The following is a 17,232-nucleotide window of genomic DNA, read 5'->3' as shown; positions in this document are numbered from 1 at the left end:
ATCCGAATGGAATAGAACGAATAGGACAAAAGGTGAACTGCGCTGTCGGCGAGTGCCGCAGACCTTGTGGTGATTGATGGTGGAGAGGCGAATGAAGGTCGCGCCGCAATGCACCAGTATTGTGGGGAGTAGCTCTCTGGACAGCAGGTCTTCAAGCAAAAGATACTACACGTAAGAGGGCGCAGCAGAGACACAAAAAAAAAGCTGTGGTATAAATTGAACAATGTCAGATGGATTCTAAAGAAGAAAAGAAAGCATTTCTGGCTGGAAAGGCTCTGGATCTCAAGGTCGAGTATAGCCGGGGCGTGTTCGCTTCTCTCGGCGTCGGATTGGGTCCGACGAAGTTTGGCTGCCTTCCTTTTCCCACTGGTGCTCTCTCGGTGGTGCTCTTCTCCCGGGGAATGCTGTTGTCATAGATTGTCTTTTTCTACTGATTGATTTTGGCTGTGGTGAATATATATGAACCCAAGTATATTCTAATTGTGACACTTTGCATCTTCAGTGCAATCCTATCCAAGCACGGGATAATTCACTTCTCATATCAATATCATCGTCCCTCGTTCCTTCCTAGGTAGGTAGCTGGGGACGAACACTGTTGCCTCCACTTCGACTGGCCAGAGTTACAATTAATAAGCCTTGAGTCAGTTCCGCCTCGTGATGCCGGATACGGCTATCCCGTTCCGGGAAAGGTAGAGCTACCTCGCGTTGCACAAAATTACATAATGTACAGTACTCTCAGAGCCTCAGCTCAAGTATCAGTACCTCTTTGCGCTGTTGATCGGCTAATCGGCTGACTGATCCGGCGGCACCCCCACTTTGGCTGACCGGGGTGATGACTAAGTGTTTCCGTCTCATCGGACATAGCACCGCCGGTCCAACTATCCCCGACTCGCTCCGGTACAACCATTGAGATTCGGACAGATCCTGCACAAATTAATGATGATGTGCAGAATACATTTATACAGACCCTGCTCAAAAGGGTGTATGGGATGTGGTGATCTTTAGAATACGTATATCTCCCCCAAAACAGTAAAACACCCTTATCCCCCCTTCTCCTTGACACAGATCCTGTTGCTCCCTGTATGCAGTGAAGTCTATCTCCATCCTATTATACATTTTATATACTCGAAAAGATAAGAATCCGTCAACAATGACGCGATCGATGCCCATATGACACAATAGTCGGCCAGCCGATGCTATATGATACAGTAAATGAATGCTTTTCCCGAGTAGTTGAATCTAAGTTGCAATGCCAGCAAGGGTTCTAATCCAAACCCACAGCTTCGCGCACGCGTGTCATGGTCACTGCCGCATTTTGGCGAGCCCTCTCTGCTCCCTTGAGGGCGGTTTCTTGTAAATAACGGCCTCCGTCCGCGTTCAAGACGTCGTGATACTTTTCGCGAATTGGCTGGAGGTGCTCGATGATGCAGTCTGCAACCCGTTCTTTGAAGGCACGCATGCTCAAAGATTCACAGTCCGTGGCCAACTCCTCACAAGAATGCTTTCCGTCAAGGGAATGGGACATGAGCTCAATAAGGTTCGACACGCCAGGACGCGCCGAAGGATCGTACGAGACGCCCTCGATTGAATCCGTCACAGCTGCTCGGATCTTCGCATGAATATCATTCGCAGAATCAGTAAGAATAATTCTCGAACGAGGGTCTTCGTGTGATTTGGACATTTTTAGATGCGGTTGTCGTAAAGACATGACCCGCCGAGCAGGAGCTAAAAAGATCATCAGTGAATGTATTCCATAGCTTTATACAAAGAAAGGACACGAACAAATTATGGTAGTTGGCTGCCGGAGAACCTTGCCATATGCGGCATTGAAATTTACGGCACAGGTTCGAGAAAATTCAAGATGTTGAGCTTGGTCTTCACCCACAGGGACGTGAGTTGCGCTACATAACGTCAGTCATTGAAAAGGGAAAAGCTTGGGAAGGCTAACCCGTGAACCAAAACATCGGCTGCCTGAAGGACTGGATATGAGAATAGACCGGCCTTGAGCTTTGACTTGGTCAATTCTGCTATTGGTGATGCATCCTCTGGCAGATTAAGCTTGCTCTATTCAAATGTCAATAACTTGAAGAACAGGTGACAGTGGTAACAGTTAATAAGTTGGGAAAATCCTTAACTCACCTTCCACTGCGTCATCCGAGACAAATAACCCATTGATGCTGTGCAGCATAATATCCACATGAGTTCAGAATGTGCGGAAACCTAGCCAGTAAATCATGTTAACAATTGCCTTTCTAATTGCCGGCGTCTAAACGCCCAAATACCCTCCGAGACCTCTGAGTGCAATTGACCAGAAACACTCAAGACGTACAACAGGCGGACCTTCCGGCGTCCGCCAATGCAAACCAGGACGCCAACTTACATTGCTTTGATAAAAAAGCATAGACTTATCCGGGTCCAATCCTACTGCCAGTAATGTTGCAAGGGACTCCCTCTTCCATTGCCGGAGCTGTGCTGGGTCCTGTCGTATTGTAATGGCATGCAGATCGACTATGGAATATAACACTGCGGTATCTGGCTCTTCTGCAGCTTCATTCTGTAGTTTGACCCATTGTCGTAGAGCACCAAGGTAGTTTCCCAGGTGCGGGACACCGGTGGGCTGTATTCCGGAGAAAATTACTTTGCTGGGCTGTTTGGGTGTGGACGGTTGAGACTGCGATATGTTGTGGGATTCGGAGCTGGTAGATGATGGTTCTCTCGCTGACGATGCGCAGTCAGGCGAGAAAGTCTGTCTTGGCGAGCTCGATGTCTGAAAGAATCGGGCGGTAGTTGAGCGACTTCGTTGCTTTACGGGACACGGCCGTTGCGAATGCCAGAAAGTGGAAATATTCCGGGAGAAGGATCTGGAGGATGTAACAGGCTGCGGTTTTGGGGCTGTCAGCCTGCTCGCGGAGCAAATATTGACACCGCGCATTGTTGTCGCAGACCGTGGCTGGCCCCTTTCGACCTTGAGGACCCAGATAGCTCTGGCTGCGGAGCGATTGCAGGTTGTGTTCTTGTTGTTGATGCTTTGGTGGTTGCGGTGATCTTCAGGGTCTTTAGGGCCACTTGCTACCGAGACCATATGCCGAAAACGCGATAAACCATCTGAGGACAATTGGGCTATAAAACACAAGAAATCATATAGTCGCGAATCAAGATATATTCAATAAGTCTCTAAAGAAAATTCCTGACCAGATTGAGAATATCTACATGAATACCGAAAAAAGAAATTGGTGACACGCTATTGTACAAGTGCAATTGCAAGTTTTATATCGCCATGACAGGCGATTGCATGGGCCAAATCTCCTGGAGCCCCTAAAAACCCGACCAGCATTATGAAACACCGTAATCAAGCTCCTTCACTCTATAAAATTGAGCTTAAACATTAATCCAGCTGAAGGCACTGTTGCCCTCGGCAGCCTTTTTATAACCTTCTCGGTTCATTATCTCTAGGACCTTCTCCGAGGTCTCGCGCGACTTCTTACGGCCAAAGTGAGCCCACTTAGACTCGGGCACTGGGTCGGGAAGTTCTGATTGAGATCTTGCTGAGCCTATTCAACACTGTGTTAGAAGGGGGAAGGAAGAAAGAGTGTTCCCACTCATGAATAGTCCAGCTAACTCACCAAGCTTCTCATGTTCCCAGACATTTGCCTTCATACCTACACCATAATAGGCATGTTGCCTCAAAAATGCAAGCCATAACTCGACAGTTTCCGGGTGGCCATCTTGGATCTGGATCAATCGTCGTAGTGTTTTTCGCTCATAGTTTTCCTGGCTCTTCTTGTGGACGAAATTACTCCTTGGTACCGTCCATCTCTCTGTGATTCGTGGAAGCGGAACCGGGCCAGAGGCCGGCAGTTTCAAATAGTAAGCGGCTCGAAGGGCGAAATCGCAGAAGAATTCGAGATTGCGAACGCTATACGACCGCAATTGAAGATCGCAGGATGGCAAGCCGTACTCGGCGTGTCGTCGCAACGGTTTCAGGTAGACTGCTTGGACGCTCCGAGGTAATCTAGGATTGATCTCTGGTTTTCCTTCCTTCGCTGGCGCTTGCGGGCTGTAGATATAGTGATCAGAGCAAGTTCCCTGGGGGTGTCTTCTTTCTTTAGCACCTCCTGACTTACATTTGCGAGCTGTTGTTCTGTTGAGGAGCGGCAGCAGATTCCTGTGACCTGCAGTTCCATATCAGCAACGACCACTTAGGAAGTCAACTCAACAGTTTAATCCTTACAGGGTCGCCGATGGCCCTTGTGCATTTCGAAGCCATGCTGAGCTTGAGATGCATGCGCGTGACGGCTGTGCGGACCAAAGAGGGACAGCCTGGCGGGAACAAAGTGTCAGCATTTCCGGTCAATATGACAGCACCACATCACGAGGACTGACCTTGAAGCCTCGCACCAGGCCCCAGGGGGATCGCGAGGCCATTGAGAAAGCCATTTCAGTGACCAGATCGTCAACACAAATTGCGACTGGTAAAGTGTTGCATCGGTTTCCTGTAGAATCTCCGTCCGCGGAGGTTGCCGTACTACGGGTGTTTGGTGGCTCCCGCCAAAGAATTTCTCTCGTGAGTACATGTACCGCTTCAGGCACACTGCGCAGTAACTGGTATAAATACCTGAAGAACAGCTGCCCTCTTGGCGTCCCCGGATCTATCATTTACGCTAGAGACGGCTTTATGAGAAGCAAGCAGACTGATTTCTGATATTCGACTGCGCAGCTATCTTTCATTCAATATGGGCGAAATTGCGCCGGCAAATATCTACCTAAAGGCCAATGAAACAGCCCAGTTTCTTAGGGAACGACTACCAGAGCCGCTGAAATCCCCTCGGGTTGCTATTGTTTGCGGCTCTGGTTTAGGCAGTCTGGTGCAGACTCTTCATCCTGAACCTCTCTTTGCCATAGACTATCATTCTATTCCTTACTTTCCAATTTCTACTGGTAGGTGACTGAGCAACCCATTTTCTTCCGCTGCGAGTGCATATATCACGGGCATTGTAACTTATACGGACGACCCCACGTGGGTGACTCGCAGTTGCCGGACATGCTGGACAGCTCGTAGCTGGGTTCCTGGGCAACACGAACACTCCCTGTGTTTTAATGGTTGGACGATTCCAGTTGGTCTCACATCAATTATCTTCATGCAAAATTGATGGAACGATTAGCTGACGGTGGGGATTCATTCTTTTCATTCATCTAGCTTCTATGAAGGGCACAGTCTCGAAAAGGTCACGTTCCCAGCTCGAGTCTTCAAATGCTTGGGGATCGATACTATCATCCGTGAGTAAGTCCAGCAATTCCAGGCTGATGTTTGCTAAAGAAGAAACACCAGTAACGAACGCTGCTGGCGGTCTTAATCCGGATTATGCGGTCGGTGATATCGTAGTGATCAATGACGTAAGGATGCATCAGCTATCCCCAAATGCAAAAAAGTATGCGAAGACTCTAATCTCATGATCTCTAGCATCTGAATCTGGCTGGGCTCGCGGGCGTACATCCTCTTCGAGGACCCAACGCAGATGAATTCGGCATCCGATTTTTGCCCCTCTCAGACGCATATGATTTAGAGCTGCGGCGAGAAGCTCATCGCGCCTGGTCCCAACTTGGTCCTGACCGCCGTCGAAGGAGAATTCACGAAGGAGTATATGCATACGTGTGCGGTCCTACGTGAGTTCTGAAATACAGTGAAGAGACCTCAGCACTTCAATCTGATTGCCTCACAGGTACGAGACACGTGCAGAGTGCCGCATGCTCCGCCGTCTCGGCGCAGATGTCGTTGGCATGTCAACTGTACCAGAAATCGTGGTGGCTCGTCACTGCGGCCTTCGAGTTCTGGCAATGAGTCTGGTCACAAACACCGCCGTCCTCGATCCAGGTCCACGAGGAGACGATTTCCATTTGGACGAGACAAGCAGCGAGGAATTGCACAAGGTCATGGAAAAGGGCATGGCCAACCATGAAGAAGTCATCGAGGCCAGTCACCACGCTTCGCTAGTCATGCAGGTATGTCGAAACAATCCTAGATGCAATTCTCGTCTGCTAACAAACTGCAAAGGAACTGGTGCGGCACTGTGTGGACGACTTGAGCATAAAGGCCGGCGAAGTAAAGGGATAAGGTCATTCTATAGTTTCAACCGAGCCTTGTAGATAGAATCATCCATTTGAGATTACAGATTCTTGGTCTGCTCTGGCATATGGAAAATCGTGAAACTGCTGCACGAGTCCACTTCAGCCGGCTGGGTTCTGAGAAGGCTTTGAGCTCCTGAGACGGATTTCACGTCTCGCGTCTCTGCCACAAGAGCGCTTGGCGTCCTGAGGAATGGTTGTAGGGTCTTGCGTAAAGCCAATAGCCAAGAAAGGTTCTCAGCTTCTGAGTCACAAAACAGCTCAACCTCGTTTAGAACGCTTGGCCTTGAGCGCTTTGTAGTATGCCTTCTTGCCGCTCGTTTTGGAGTCTTGAATATCGTTGTACTTCCTCTTGAAGCGACCAGACTCCTGTTCTCCAGCAAGGATCTCCCCCGCCAATGTCTGTTTTCGTTCTTTATTGGACAATCTCGAACTGTAGAACTCGGTAGGTCCTTCAATGATAGTGCCAACCTGCGAGAATTCTGGCACCTTGTTTCTTGAGCTGTCCTTTTTGTAGTGGCGTTTAGGGTCGAGGACCGATCGCATTTGCAGCAGCTGCAAATCCTGCTTCAGCTCCGGGGTGACGTTTGTCTTGGGCATATTGAACCAAGCGCCACCAGCGTCGGCCTTTTTCTTCTATAGGCGCAAGAGCGTCAGCAAGATGAACTCACATAGAAGTGTCAAATAAAATGATTGAAAACGACAAGCCTCAGAGTAACTATGATTTCTCAAAGAGAAGACTTTCATATGTGCAGAAAGGTGCCCAAGACGGGAACCGTAGAATCTGCGTCAAGAAAAATTTGGGATAAATTTCCTCATAGGCAGCGCAAGGGAAGTAATAAAAATAGATGTACAAACCTCTTGAAGCTTGGCCTTAACCTGGGCCGGATCCTCCACCTTGCGGAGACCCTCAGATTTCTTTCGCTGGTCATTATTGAGCAGGCGAGAGGAGTCAACCCGAGCCATCTCTCCATTGGAAGTAACATAAGGTTGCGGCGCATTGTTGGGCCCTAGAGTAGGGATCCTTGTAGACCGTTAGGTTGGGTCCCCCATCAATTGCGGGCAACGACGCGCCAAAGGCGAAAAAACTTACTTTGGAAGAGAGGCTAGTATGCTCTTGCCGGCCGTCGCAACGGCGGCGGTGGAAGGTCGCAAGCGCTGCTCGGCATCCTTGAGCAGCTGAGTTATCTGCTCGGCAGACAGGTCATCTGCATCGGAAGCAGGAAGAAGGCTGCCGACCGCCATCGGGCCAGCCGACTGCGTTGTCATGATGGCAGGCTTTGTTGGCTAGAAGAATTTTTGTGGAGGGAGAGCTTTAAGAAGCGTGGGAGAGAAAAGGGAAAAAAACAGTAAACGAGAGACGCATATTCGCTTAGTCATAAAGTACAGGGATGATTGGGTTCCGCAACCAAAGGATTGAAGTTCTGGCGACTCGCGACTTCGCACATTTGTCTGGGAAAACCACCGTACCGAGTACCCCTGTTCATGAACACCTTTGATGAGCCTGTACTTAAAAGGTAACAGGGTAAGAACACATACTCCGTATGCCGGTGAAATGATAACAACTGTGATTGAGCAGCGTAAGCCTCACTTTCATGCCACTGTTATCATTCTTATTATAGTGACGGTGCGCCTACGACCTACGTATACCACTTGGAGCTTGAATTTTCAAAAACCAGGTCATGCAAACATTAGAAAGGTTGATTTTCCCTCCCTCTTCTGACTCTTCTGAATCCTATCAACCATCTCTACTACTGCTCAAGCTGCGCCGTAACAATGCAGCCCCGGGGCAAGCCTCATCTCCGATCCCGTTTCACCAGCAAGCCCAATCTCTGCGCTCAGAGAGATGTGCTGTTAATGCCTCAGATCAAGAAAAAAATAATTGTAACCTGGGTCAGCTACACTCTGTATGATGTGGATGTAGCCTGATTATGAGCCCACCAACAGAAAATGATTAGGATACCCAACTATAGCTTCTATCTACTCGGATTAGAAATGTAGGTTACATTATCTAGATACTGCAGGTTTCGTGCCAGCAAGATTAGCAGTTGATTTCGCATAGAATGCGTGAGCTCTTCTCCGTTGTAGGAAGTTCGGCTAGAAGAGGATTTCCAGGTTGAAATAATTACAGGGTTCGATTTGGGCATGCCAGCCGGTCGCAGAGCGATATGCAATGCCAGGTTTCTTTCGGTCTGATTGGCGAAATAGGAAGGCCGTGCTGCACGTCACGAGTCAAAACAAATCGATTGCTGTGTGCAAGGCTTTGATGACACTCGGGCTGGATTGATGGGCGTCATCGGCTCAGAGAGGAAGAGATACTTGATGTGGCTTTCACAATCAAAATCTTGCCCAAAGGTCTTGTCAGTCAAGTCATCAAGTAAAACTATGATACCGTCGTCTGAAATCCAAGGTGTGAAGTCAAGTGTATACTTTAGGTTATATAAGGTACCTAAGTTTAGGTAGGCAAGGGAGGTGTACCTGTACGACCTAACGTGGACTCGGACTTGGTGACGAAAGTTGCAGAGCCCATGGAAATGTATATCTAAGTCGGCCGATCTTCGCCTTGAGAGTCTTGTTCCGACTCTGTTCTTTTGCGCGCCTGTTTTCTTTTTCAGGAAGATTGGCCGAGTTGATATTGATCTAAGTGTGTATTGTGAGTGTGCTCGTTCTTGCCTTAAAGTTACTTGGCTCTCATTGTCTCTTCTTTCCCAATATCAGTGATTGCACAAGTCACTATTGCTCTCTAAGCTCACAGGGCCCAGATTAACGAATATATCGCGGCTAGAGTACCAGTAATTCTCACTTGTTGTTACCATCCACCGCAGTCGTCCTCTTATTCACACTCTGCCTTTCTCGGACACCCCAACGTACCCGGAGCCTACAGCGTCCTGTAGTCGATCCTCCTCTGCTCGGCCCAGCGACTCGTCCAATTCCATTGGCCGCAACGATCGCGCAAACGGACAAACGGGCAAACAGATGGATCCGCAGAATCCGCCCGGCTCCTCCCACGGCGGGCAGCAACAGGAACGCGAGCAACCGGTTTATGACATTAGCAATGGCGGACATTATGGTATGTCGAATCCCTTCTGCCTCAATGACCCCGCGCGATATCTGCTCTCACGTCTTCGCGATGCTCCACTTTGCCCTCGTACTATTGCGATACGCTCGCGCCTTGTGGACGACAGAAGCTAACACCACTTGGATCTGTAGGTGCAAGTGCGGCGGTATGTCACATCTCAGTATTTCCTGAGCGCGAAATGCGTTCAATGACAATGTCAAAAAAAAAAAGACGACGGTGCTAATGCGACTGATAGCTTTCGGCGAGAGGCTATGCTCCAGTGCCCGAACTCTACACGGGAACATGGGCCAATGTGAGTCGCGACCATGATTTAATCATATACTAACGCGTCACAATCTGATACTCAATGTTTAATAGGTGAACCAAGGGCTCCATGGGAATTACCGGGACATCCTGACGACGTATTGGCAGCAGACCATCAACCAACTGGAAAATGAGACGCACGACTATAAGATTCATCAATTACCGCTAGCTCGGATCAAGAAGGTGATGAAGGCAGATCCCGAAGTCAAAATGATATCTGCAGAGGCACCCATTCTGTTTGCTAAAGGATGCGACATCTTCATTACTGAGCTTACTATGCGCGCCTGGATTCACGCCGAGGAGAACAAGCGACGGACGCTACAGCGATCCGACATTGCATCAGCTCTGGCTAAGTCTGACATGTTTGATTTCCTGATCGATATCGTTCCTCGAGAGGAGGCAACTTCACATTCGAAGAGGCCTGGTGGCCAGGCCGGTGCTGCTGGTGCTGCTGGGCAACCTGCGCCAGGTGCTCCAGTGGTAACGGGACAGTTGCCTTCGCAGCAGACAGCTGTCACGCAGCCTAGTCATGGTGCACCACAGCATCATATGGCTCCCCCGGATTACACTTCTCTTGGCCAGCATGCGTTACCGACGGAACAAGATTACCGAGCGCAGGCAGGCATGTATGCTGGTGCCGTCCAGTCGGACCCAACGGGTGCCTATGGTCAGCCGCCGCAGCAAATGTTTGAGGGCATGTATGGCTATGCTCCCATGCCGCCGCAGCAGGTAGGTAATCTCGATCCTAGCTCATCGTGAACGCGGTCGATACGTTCTGCCGCTGTCGGCCTGCATCATTGGAGGACCGTCGTTGGTCATTGGATGCTTCGCTGATCGGTTCCCTTGTAGATGTATCAAGTTGGCCAGCGCGGCCCGGATCCGTCTACGGGTACTGATGCGGGGCATCATTACTCACGTCATGACGGAGGCGATGGAGACGCTGATGCGGAGGGCGAAGGCGACTACGAAGTGGGTTAGTCGGAAAGGCAGGTTAATTGTTTGTTGAAGAGGCTCGGGAATTTTTAAAGGATTTGATTGAAGACTCGGACATTGCGGGTATTATTCGAAATTGTTTCGTTTCCATGGCACAGCACTAGGAGTTTTGTTTGGAATAGCAGCAATTGCCAGTCGGGCAATTTCAGCGAGGAAAATAATGCAGCCTATATATGTACTGCTGTCGGGTACAGATGAGATCTGGCGACAGTAAGGGCTATAGAGTACAGAGCGGTATACAGATTGGTGATAATGAGGGGTTCTAATTGTCCTTGCATTCTGCCATGTGCACATATGAACCAGCCCTTCTGCATTAGTGACGACAATCTTATCTAGCGCCCAACTCTTGACAACCGTACCCCAAAGCTCCTGTCTTGACAGCAAAATCTCTAAGAGTCTGAGATATGGGGCGAAGAGGCTATTGCTGAATTATCCTAGTGGCGATCCACGTGGAATTGATCGTTCTACGGTTGTACAAATATCCCTTTATAGAGACCCTGTGTGGCCGAAACCGCCCCATGGGTGCGTCTCTCCTCAGGCTCTCTTCGGTGTCTCGTCAGGAGGGTGTCACTAACGACTAACACTGGGGGAAGTTGCCGAGAGTTCAAACTCACCCTGAATCTTCCAACTAAATTGACCTTAAAGCCCAACTAAACTCCTCTGACTCTACGGCGGTCTATTGCATCGCCCCGTCGACCATCGCGTTATCCCCCGACTCAACCAAGCAGGACTCTCTCCAGGGGCTTTTAGAGTTGTCAAACACAGTAGACTCAGCCTGACATCATTCCATCGGATCGTTCGGTCGCGCAGGAGTAATTCTTATCGCTGAGAAGCAAATCTCGACCTCTCGGCGTGTCCTCTGCGCCCAGACAGGCTCCAGGCCTCTATCCGCCACCGGGAACGTGAGATATATTGGAGAGTCGTCGCTGTCTCGCTGACCAAGTGATTTGGTGCGACACTCAATCTTCGATTTCTTCTCTTCTTCTTTTGCCGCAACGACCGACAATTTCTCGAGCGTATCCAATTACTTGCTTCCTATCTTCGATCTCGCTCTTTTTCTTTTTTGTCGTCGACCTGACGATTTTTCACGTTTCATTAATATCCTTGCATCATGGCTAGCACGCGGAATTACGACTTTCTTGTGAGTAGAATCTCTCTTGGAGCATGAAGGTTGGGGGCGGACTTGCATAGCTTTCCGCGTTGAGCTGTCCGATCGGGAGATTAACGTGTAGATATTCAGATCAAACTGCTGCTTATCGGTGACTCGGGCGTCGGAAAATCGTGTTGTCTGCTGCGTTTCAGCGAAGACTCGTTTACGCCATCCTTTATTACGACCATTGGCATTGACTTTAAGATAAGAACCATTGAGCTCGACGGGAAGCGGGTCAAGCTACAGATATGGGACACTGCTGGTCAGGAGCGGTTCAGAACGATCACGACGGCTTATTACAGAGGCGCCATGGGCATTTTATTAGTTTATGACGTTACGGACGAGCGTTCTTTTGAGAGTTAGTCGCATGCAAAGTTATACGTCAGTCGAGATGAGCTCAGATTTTGCTAACGAGGCTCTAGATATCCATACATGGTTCAACAACGTGGAGCAGCACGCAACGGAGGGCGTTAACAAGATCCTTATTGGCAACAAGTGTGACTGGGATGAAAAGCGAGTTGTGTCGACCGAGCGAGGACAGGCGCTGGCGGATGAGTTGGGCATTCCGTTCATGGAGGTGTCAGCAAAAGCCAATATCAACATCGAGGAGGCGTTCCGCAGCCTTGCCAGTTCGATCAAGAAGCGAATCATGGACAGCACGGATCAGGGCACGGCACAGCCCAACCAGAGCGGCGTCAATGTAGCGGCTGGCGCCGGCGGTGCGGGTAGCTCTTCGGGAGGAAAATGCTGCTAGATTCAGCAAAATTGAATTTGAGTTAGAGCAGAGGATGAGAGAAGACATGCATGTTTTGAGGCCCGAATACATAATACATCTGTGTGTTTCTTTATAGGATGCGCAATTTCTGATTCCCGTCATGTTCCGGATTCGTGCGTCTACGGTAGTCTTCCTTTTGTTCAATTTTCTTTACCTCCATTACTTTCCTTCAGCTTTGAAAGGGGGAGGTCTTCTTGTCTCTTCCTTTTTGTTTTCTTGCATTTCTACAGGACGTTTTTCATGTTCATCACGTGCTAATGCTTTGTTATATAAAGGGACTACGGTCTCATTCGAGGATACACTTTGTTTGCCACATGTCTGTTCTCTCATTGTCCTGATGAAATGCCGATACACTACAACATGTTTACCAGAGAAGCTGGGCATCTACTAATGGCTGCGCATCCTCATATTCAGGACCAGCCTTTGCTATCGGAAACGCTCGGCGGTGCCACGCGCGGACAAACCGTCTTGCCTCGACTTCCCTTTTGAACGTGATGATCCATTGATCTTGCGACACCACGGCTTGACCGCTGAGATCGTCCGTATCTGCCTCCGGTTCAGGCATTGGGACTGGGCCAGAATTCGTCAGCTTGGAAATTTCAGCACCATCCTCTCTGTCCAGCTCCCATGCTAAGCCCCGAACCCGTTCCTCTCGCGCAAGAGTATCCCGAACCAGGCCTGTTGACGGAGAGTACCCCTCTACGGAAAAAAGAACAGCCCTTCCTGCCTTATTGCCCTCCGTAAGCGCCTCGTACCCACCATGTTGTAGTAATTTATTGACATGTTTTGACATTGGCGGCACCAGCATTCGTAAGTTAAGGTCCTGCCACGGCGGAATAACCGCATACGACTGGAGAAGTGCATAGGCGTCTTCGCCATCGATTAGGTATCCAGGAGGTGGCGCAATGGTTGAGAGCGGAGAATGCGGAGCGTGTGTTTTGGCCATCTTATGTAGACGCTGCACATTTTCCTCATATACCGCTGCGGATGCTGGTCGAGAGAAGATCAAGTAGTAATGTTCCTGCTGTCTCAACGTTTTTGGATCTCGGCCGGGGATAACTGCGTGACTGTTGTATCAGTATTGGGTTCAATAGTACGGGTTTTATTCGGAAGCATAATGCACTTTTTGCAATGTCGCCCATATTTCTCCATCCATCAATGTGCTTTCCGCTCGGAGACAATCTTCGGAAATCATCTTCATTCAGCGACTTGCTTGCACTGTATAGCACCAAGATCGTAGTGTCTTCGCGACGGAAATCTTCTTCTTGGCGCTGCCTTTCTCGTAGGCGCTTCCACTTGTGTGAAGCCTTCTCCCCTCGCCAGCCAGTCACGTTGTCTATGGCCGTTGAAGAGTCATGTGAGGCAGAAAGGCCGACATCATCGAGGGATAACCGAGGGAATTGGTCCTCGTGGGAATTGTCGTCGCGCTCTGAGCTGGAATCGGAGACCGAGGAGCTCGCAGTTGTTGGCTTATTAACGTGCCGGTGTATTCGAGCTTCCTCTGGGAAGAGTTCCTCCAGCAGAGATGCCGCACTTCTTGTAGATCTAGCTTTTCTAGAGTTGGAGTTATTGTTCTCAGGCCTGCTCAAATGTTGTGCGAACCGCCGCACGTGGTGGAGTTGGCGGGAGCTCCATGCCGGAAGAAGCCAAGAGGGAGGTAGAGCCCGCGGAGGCAGTTTTAATCTCAATACTGTCATTGCATAATCCAGAGGCTTCTTTGAGGTTGTTGTATATAGGATAGAATAATGCGCAATTGCGTATCGTCTCCCCGCACGGGTTGTATGTCTGGGGTTGGGGTAGGAATAACCAAGCGTTTGTTATCGGTTGGAGCTCCAGCCCAACCAAAGAGACGAATCGGGTAAAGATTTCAGGGAGTGGGTCGGGGCTAAACCATCTCTAAAATCCCACTTCTTGTCTCTTTCGCGAGTCGAACTAACTTACTGCTGATTGATTTGATAGCGGATCTGGGGTAGATATCGACTTGAAAAAAAAACATGATATAAGATTTTTCTATTCATGTGCAAATCAGTCCATGTTTCTTTCTTTTGTCTTAACGGTTGCTCCTTTGCCTTTACTGGGTTGCATGTTTGATTAATTTTTGATACCATTGTGCTTTTTGCGTTGCGTTTGGAGGAAGAAGAAAAAAAGTTTTTTTTTCCCTTTCTATCATATCGTCCATCTCTCATCATGGCAGAGGGACCAAAATATACTGTGCGGCCCTTCTCCAAGCCCGCTCGCACTGATTTGAAAGATGCTTTTAGAGTCTATCTATCGCCTGCATCATTACTGCAGCTCAGAGTACGAGCGGGAGATGCGTGCTTATTGACTTCACACGAAGGCATCCAAGCGACTGTCATTGCTTGGACGGCTCCAGAGAAAATACAAGATACGGTCGTGCAGACGTCCAAAACTCTCCAGGCAGCATGTCGTTTGAAGCTGGGCGAAAAACTCTCTTTGATCAAGCAGGAAACTCTTGTTCCAGATGCAGATACTTTTTTCCTGGCTGATATCACGCAGTATGCCGAAAAAGAAGAGGCGTGGACTGGGAATGATGAGTCTCATTGGGAATGGTATTTGGAGTATATTCTAGGTATTTTTACCCCATGATTGAAGTTTCACAAACTTTAAATCCGACCGCATACTAAATTTTAATTTTTCTATAGGCAGGGCGGAGTTTATTACTCCAGGCATGGTCTTTGACCATGTCGATTTGAAAGGCTCCAAGAAGAGTTTTCGTGTGCTAAAGGCACGTTCATCCAAGGAGACAAAAGGAGCGTTAAATACCCTCTACAAATGCACAAAAGAGTCAAAAGTGAAGCTGCGCGAACCATCCCCGGAAGAAGTGCAGGATGAATCTAGGTCTATTCGTTTCGAGATTTCCTCTGGTAGCATCGGCGGGCTCCACTCTCAGGTTCGACAAATTAATGAGCGCCTTTCGATTCTGAACTCGGATCAGTATGGGCTGAGAATGCCTCACTACTACCGCCGACGAGGAGGTATTCTGCTCTATGGCCCTACCGGTACTGGCAAGACCTTACTTCTTAACAAGCTCGCGGCTCTTTCCTGGCGCAAGATAGTCACAGTCGACAGCTCAATCATAGGCCGCTATGTCGGCGATAGTGAGGCGTCAATCAGGAAACTCTTCCTAGAAGCTCGCAATAATCAACCTAGCTTGATAGTCATGGATCAGCTAGAAGTTATTGCGACCAAGAGCGGGCGTTCTGAGAGCGCGGCTTCTACCAATATACCCCTCACGATAGCCTCTGAACTGGACAAGCTCGAAGGCACACGAGTGTTTGTGGCAGCGGCAACTCGCAAGCCGAACGAGATTGAGGAGTCTCTACGCGCTCCAGGAAGGCTTCAATACGAGATTGAGATCCCGATTCCTGATGCCAACGCCCGAGTGGAGATTCTCAAGGCCCTCCAGGGCCTATCGATCGGCACACAGGACTCCACATCCGAGCGCCTGGGCGAACGCACACACGGTTATGTTGGTGCCGATCTCGATGCCATTATACAACTCTCTGCAGAAAAGGCTCGGTCGCGATATATGCGGGCGATGCCTCCTTCAAAACCTGCTCGGCCAGCTGCAACCGAAATGGACGGCCTGGAAAACGGCGAAACTGACGAAGAGCAAGATGCGCGTTTAATTAAGGTCTCGCAAGACGACATTGATAATGCTCTCCTCGAGATTCGCCCCACCGCCATGCGAGAGGTCTTTCTTGAAGCGCCCAAAGTTCGATGGAGTGACATTGGTGGCCAGGAAGAAGTTAAGCAAAATCTACGTGAAATTGTCGAATGGCCATTCAAGGTACGCCTCCTCCTTTTCCCTCTACTTTTTTTTTTCCTGCCAATATCATTCATGACATTTTACTTACAACCAACAGTACCCCGAACGCATGAAACGTCTCAATATTGAGACCAAGAAAGGCCTCCTCCTCTACGGCCCCCCCGGCTGCTCCAAGACCCTGACAGCGAAAGCTCTCGCCACTGAAGCCGGACTCAACTTCATTGCAGTCAAAGGCGCCGAACTGATCAGCATGTACGTCGGCGAATCCGAGCGCGCAATCCGAGAAGTCTTCCGCAAAGCCCGCGCCGCAAGCCCGAGCATTATTTTCTTCGACGAGATCGACTCCATCGCCGCGTCGCGAGACAGCGGACACCAATCGAGTGGACTCAACGTTTTGACAACCTTGCTGAATGAAATGGACGGCATTGAAATCCTCAAAGGCGTCCTTGTCCTCGCCGCAACCAACAAGCCTGAGATCCTGGACCCCGCTTTGATGCGGCCCGGCCGATTAGATACGATTCTTTATGTCGGTCCGCCCGATTTCGCTGCCCGGAAGGAGATCCTCAAGATTAAAACCACCAAGATGGACGTATCTCCAGAAGTAGACCTGGATGCTCTCGCAGAGAAACTAGAGGGTTACTCTGGCGCCGAGATTGTCGCGGTCTGCGAACGAGCAGGGTATGCGGCGTTTGGAGAGTGCGAACGGACAGGTGTCGAGGAACAAATAGGCACAAGACATTTCGAGTTTGCCTTGACAAAGGTCGTGAGGCAGATTACCGATGAAGTCAGGGAACAGTTTGAGAATTGGAGCGTAGGTGGAACGAAGAAGTTGTAAAGTGTTTGATTGTGATACCTCTTTGCTTGGACTACCTGTAAATAGCCCTGTGTAGAGTATATGTACATATGATTTACGTATATAAAATATCTTTATCTATCAGTCGTCAAGAGGCTTTCTCGTCTGCGGGGTTTTTTTTATATTTTTTATTTTTTATTGTTTTTGACTGAAATTTAAGTACCTA

General features: G+C 49.2%; 8 protein-coding genes across 8 annotated transcripts; 4 read left to right on the top strand and 4 right to left on the bottom strand.

The window, feature by feature from the left end:
* Positions 1–825: 825 nt before the first annotated feature.
* Positions 826–3,013, bottom strand: L228DRAFT_248990 (tryptophanyl-tRNA synthetase). The gene is made up of 5 exons (XM_018332985.1): positions 2,381–3,013; positions 2,140–2,220; positions 1,949–2,064; positions 1,783–1,901; positions 826–1,725 (listed from the first exon to the last, which is right to left on the bottom strand). Exons 1-5 carry the CDS (start codon positions 2,930–2,932, stop codon positions 1,265–1,267), a joined length of 1,329 nt encoding a protein of 442 aa, XP_018186764.1. The 5' UTR covers positions 2,933–3,013; the 3' UTR covers positions 826–1,264.
* A 365-nt stretch (positions 3,014–3,378) lies between these two features.
* L228DRAFT_269603 (ribosomal protein S10) lies at positions 3,379–4,425 on the bottom strand (the record flags this gene model as incomplete). The annotated part of the gene is made up of 5 exons (XM_018335295.1): positions 3,379–3,551; positions 3,624–4,057; positions 4,125–4,172; positions 4,232–4,320; positions 4,384–4,425. The coding sequence occupies 5 exons, from the start codon at positions 4,423–4,425 to the stop codon at positions 3,379–3,381; spliced, it is 786 nt and encodes a 261-aa protein (XP_018186763.1).
* Positions 4,426–4,658: 233 nt separating this feature from the next.
* On the top strand, positions 4,659–6,112 carry L228DRAFT_284271 (purine nucleoside phosphorylase; the record flags this gene model as incomplete). The annotated part of the gene is made up of 7 exons (XM_018336209.1): positions 4,659–4,938; positions 5,033–5,114; positions 5,198–5,277; positions 5,330–5,394; positions 5,462–5,664; positions 5,721–6,000; positions 6,053–6,112. The coding sequence occupies exons 1-7, from the start codon at positions 4,734–4,736 to the stop codon at positions 6,110–6,112; spliced, it is 975 nt and encodes a 324-aa protein (XP_018186762.1). The 5' UTR covers positions 4,659–4,733.
* Positions 6,113–6,264: 152 nt separating this feature from the next.
* On the bottom strand, positions 6,265–7,424 carry L228DRAFT_168200 (Fcf2-domain-containing protein). Its single transcript, XM_018329453.1, has 3 exons — positions 7,217–7,424; positions 6,982–7,147; positions 6,265–6,759 (listed from the first exon to the last, which is right to left on the bottom strand). The coding sequence occupies exons 1-3, from the start codon at positions 7,390–7,392 to the stop codon at positions 6,385–6,387; spliced, it is 717 nt and encodes a 238-aa protein (XP_018186761.1). The 5' UTR covers positions 7,393–7,424; the 3' UTR covers positions 6,265–6,384.
* Positions 7,425–8,722: 1,298 nt separating this feature from the next.
* On the top strand, positions 8,723–10,758 carry L228DRAFT_248988 (histone-fold-containing protein). The gene is made up of 6 exons (XM_018332984.1): positions 8,723–8,776; positions 8,886–9,193; positions 9,334–9,347; positions 9,438–9,494; positions 9,560–10,234; positions 10,355–10,758. The coding sequence occupies exons 2-6, from the start codon at positions 9,100–9,102 to the stop codon at positions 10,481–10,483; spliced, it is 969 nt and encodes a 322-aa protein (XP_018186760.1). The 5' UTR covers positions 8,723–8,776; positions 8,886–9,099; the 3' UTR covers positions 10,484–10,758.
* Positions 10,759–11,609: 851 nt separating this feature from the next.
* On the top strand, positions 11,610–12,402 carry L228DRAFT_253688 (ras-domain-containing protein; the record flags this gene model as incomplete). Its single annotated transcript, XM_018333764.1, has 3 exons — positions 11,610–11,639; positions 11,739–12,006; positions 12,071–12,402. The coding sequence occupies 3 exons, from the start codon at positions 11,610–11,612 to the stop codon at positions 12,400–12,402; spliced, it is 630 nt and encodes a 209-aa protein (XP_018186759.1).
* Positions 12,403–12,731: 329 nt separating this feature from the next.
* On the bottom strand, positions 12,732–14,204 carry L228DRAFT_248984 (hypothetical protein). Its single transcript, XM_018332983.1, has 2 exons — positions 13,547–14,204; positions 12,732–13,482 (listed from the first exon to the last, which is right to left on the bottom strand). Exons 1-2 carry the CDS (start codon positions 14,118–14,120, stop codon positions 12,788–12,790), a joined length of 1,269 nt encoding a protein of 422 aa, XP_018186758.1. The 5' UTR covers positions 14,121–14,204; the 3' UTR covers positions 12,732–12,787.
* Positions 14,205–14,522: 318 nt separating this feature from the next.
* Positions 14,523–17,180, top strand: L228DRAFT_222274 (AAA-domain-containing protein). The gene is made up of 3 exons (XM_018330296.1): positions 14,523–15,013; positions 15,087–16,234; positions 16,311–17,180. Exons 1-3 carry the CDS (start codon positions 14,611–14,613, stop codon positions 17,046–17,048), a joined length of 2,289 nt encoding a protein of 762 aa, XP_018186757.1. The 5' UTR covers positions 14,523–14,610; the 3' UTR covers positions 17,049–17,180.
* The last annotated feature ends 52 nt before the right edge of the window (positions 17,181–17,232 follow it).

Source organism: Xylona heveae (genome assembly GCF_001619985.1).
Source record: "Xylona heveae TC161 unplaced genomic scaffold L228scaffold_8, whole genome shotgun sequence".
NCBI lineage: Eukaryota > Fungi > Ascomycota > Xylonomycetes > Xylonales > Xylonaceae > Xylona > Xylona heveae.
The sequence above is the reverse complement of the archived record's forward strand: the minus strand, read 5'-3'. Positions and strand labels throughout refer to the sequence as shown.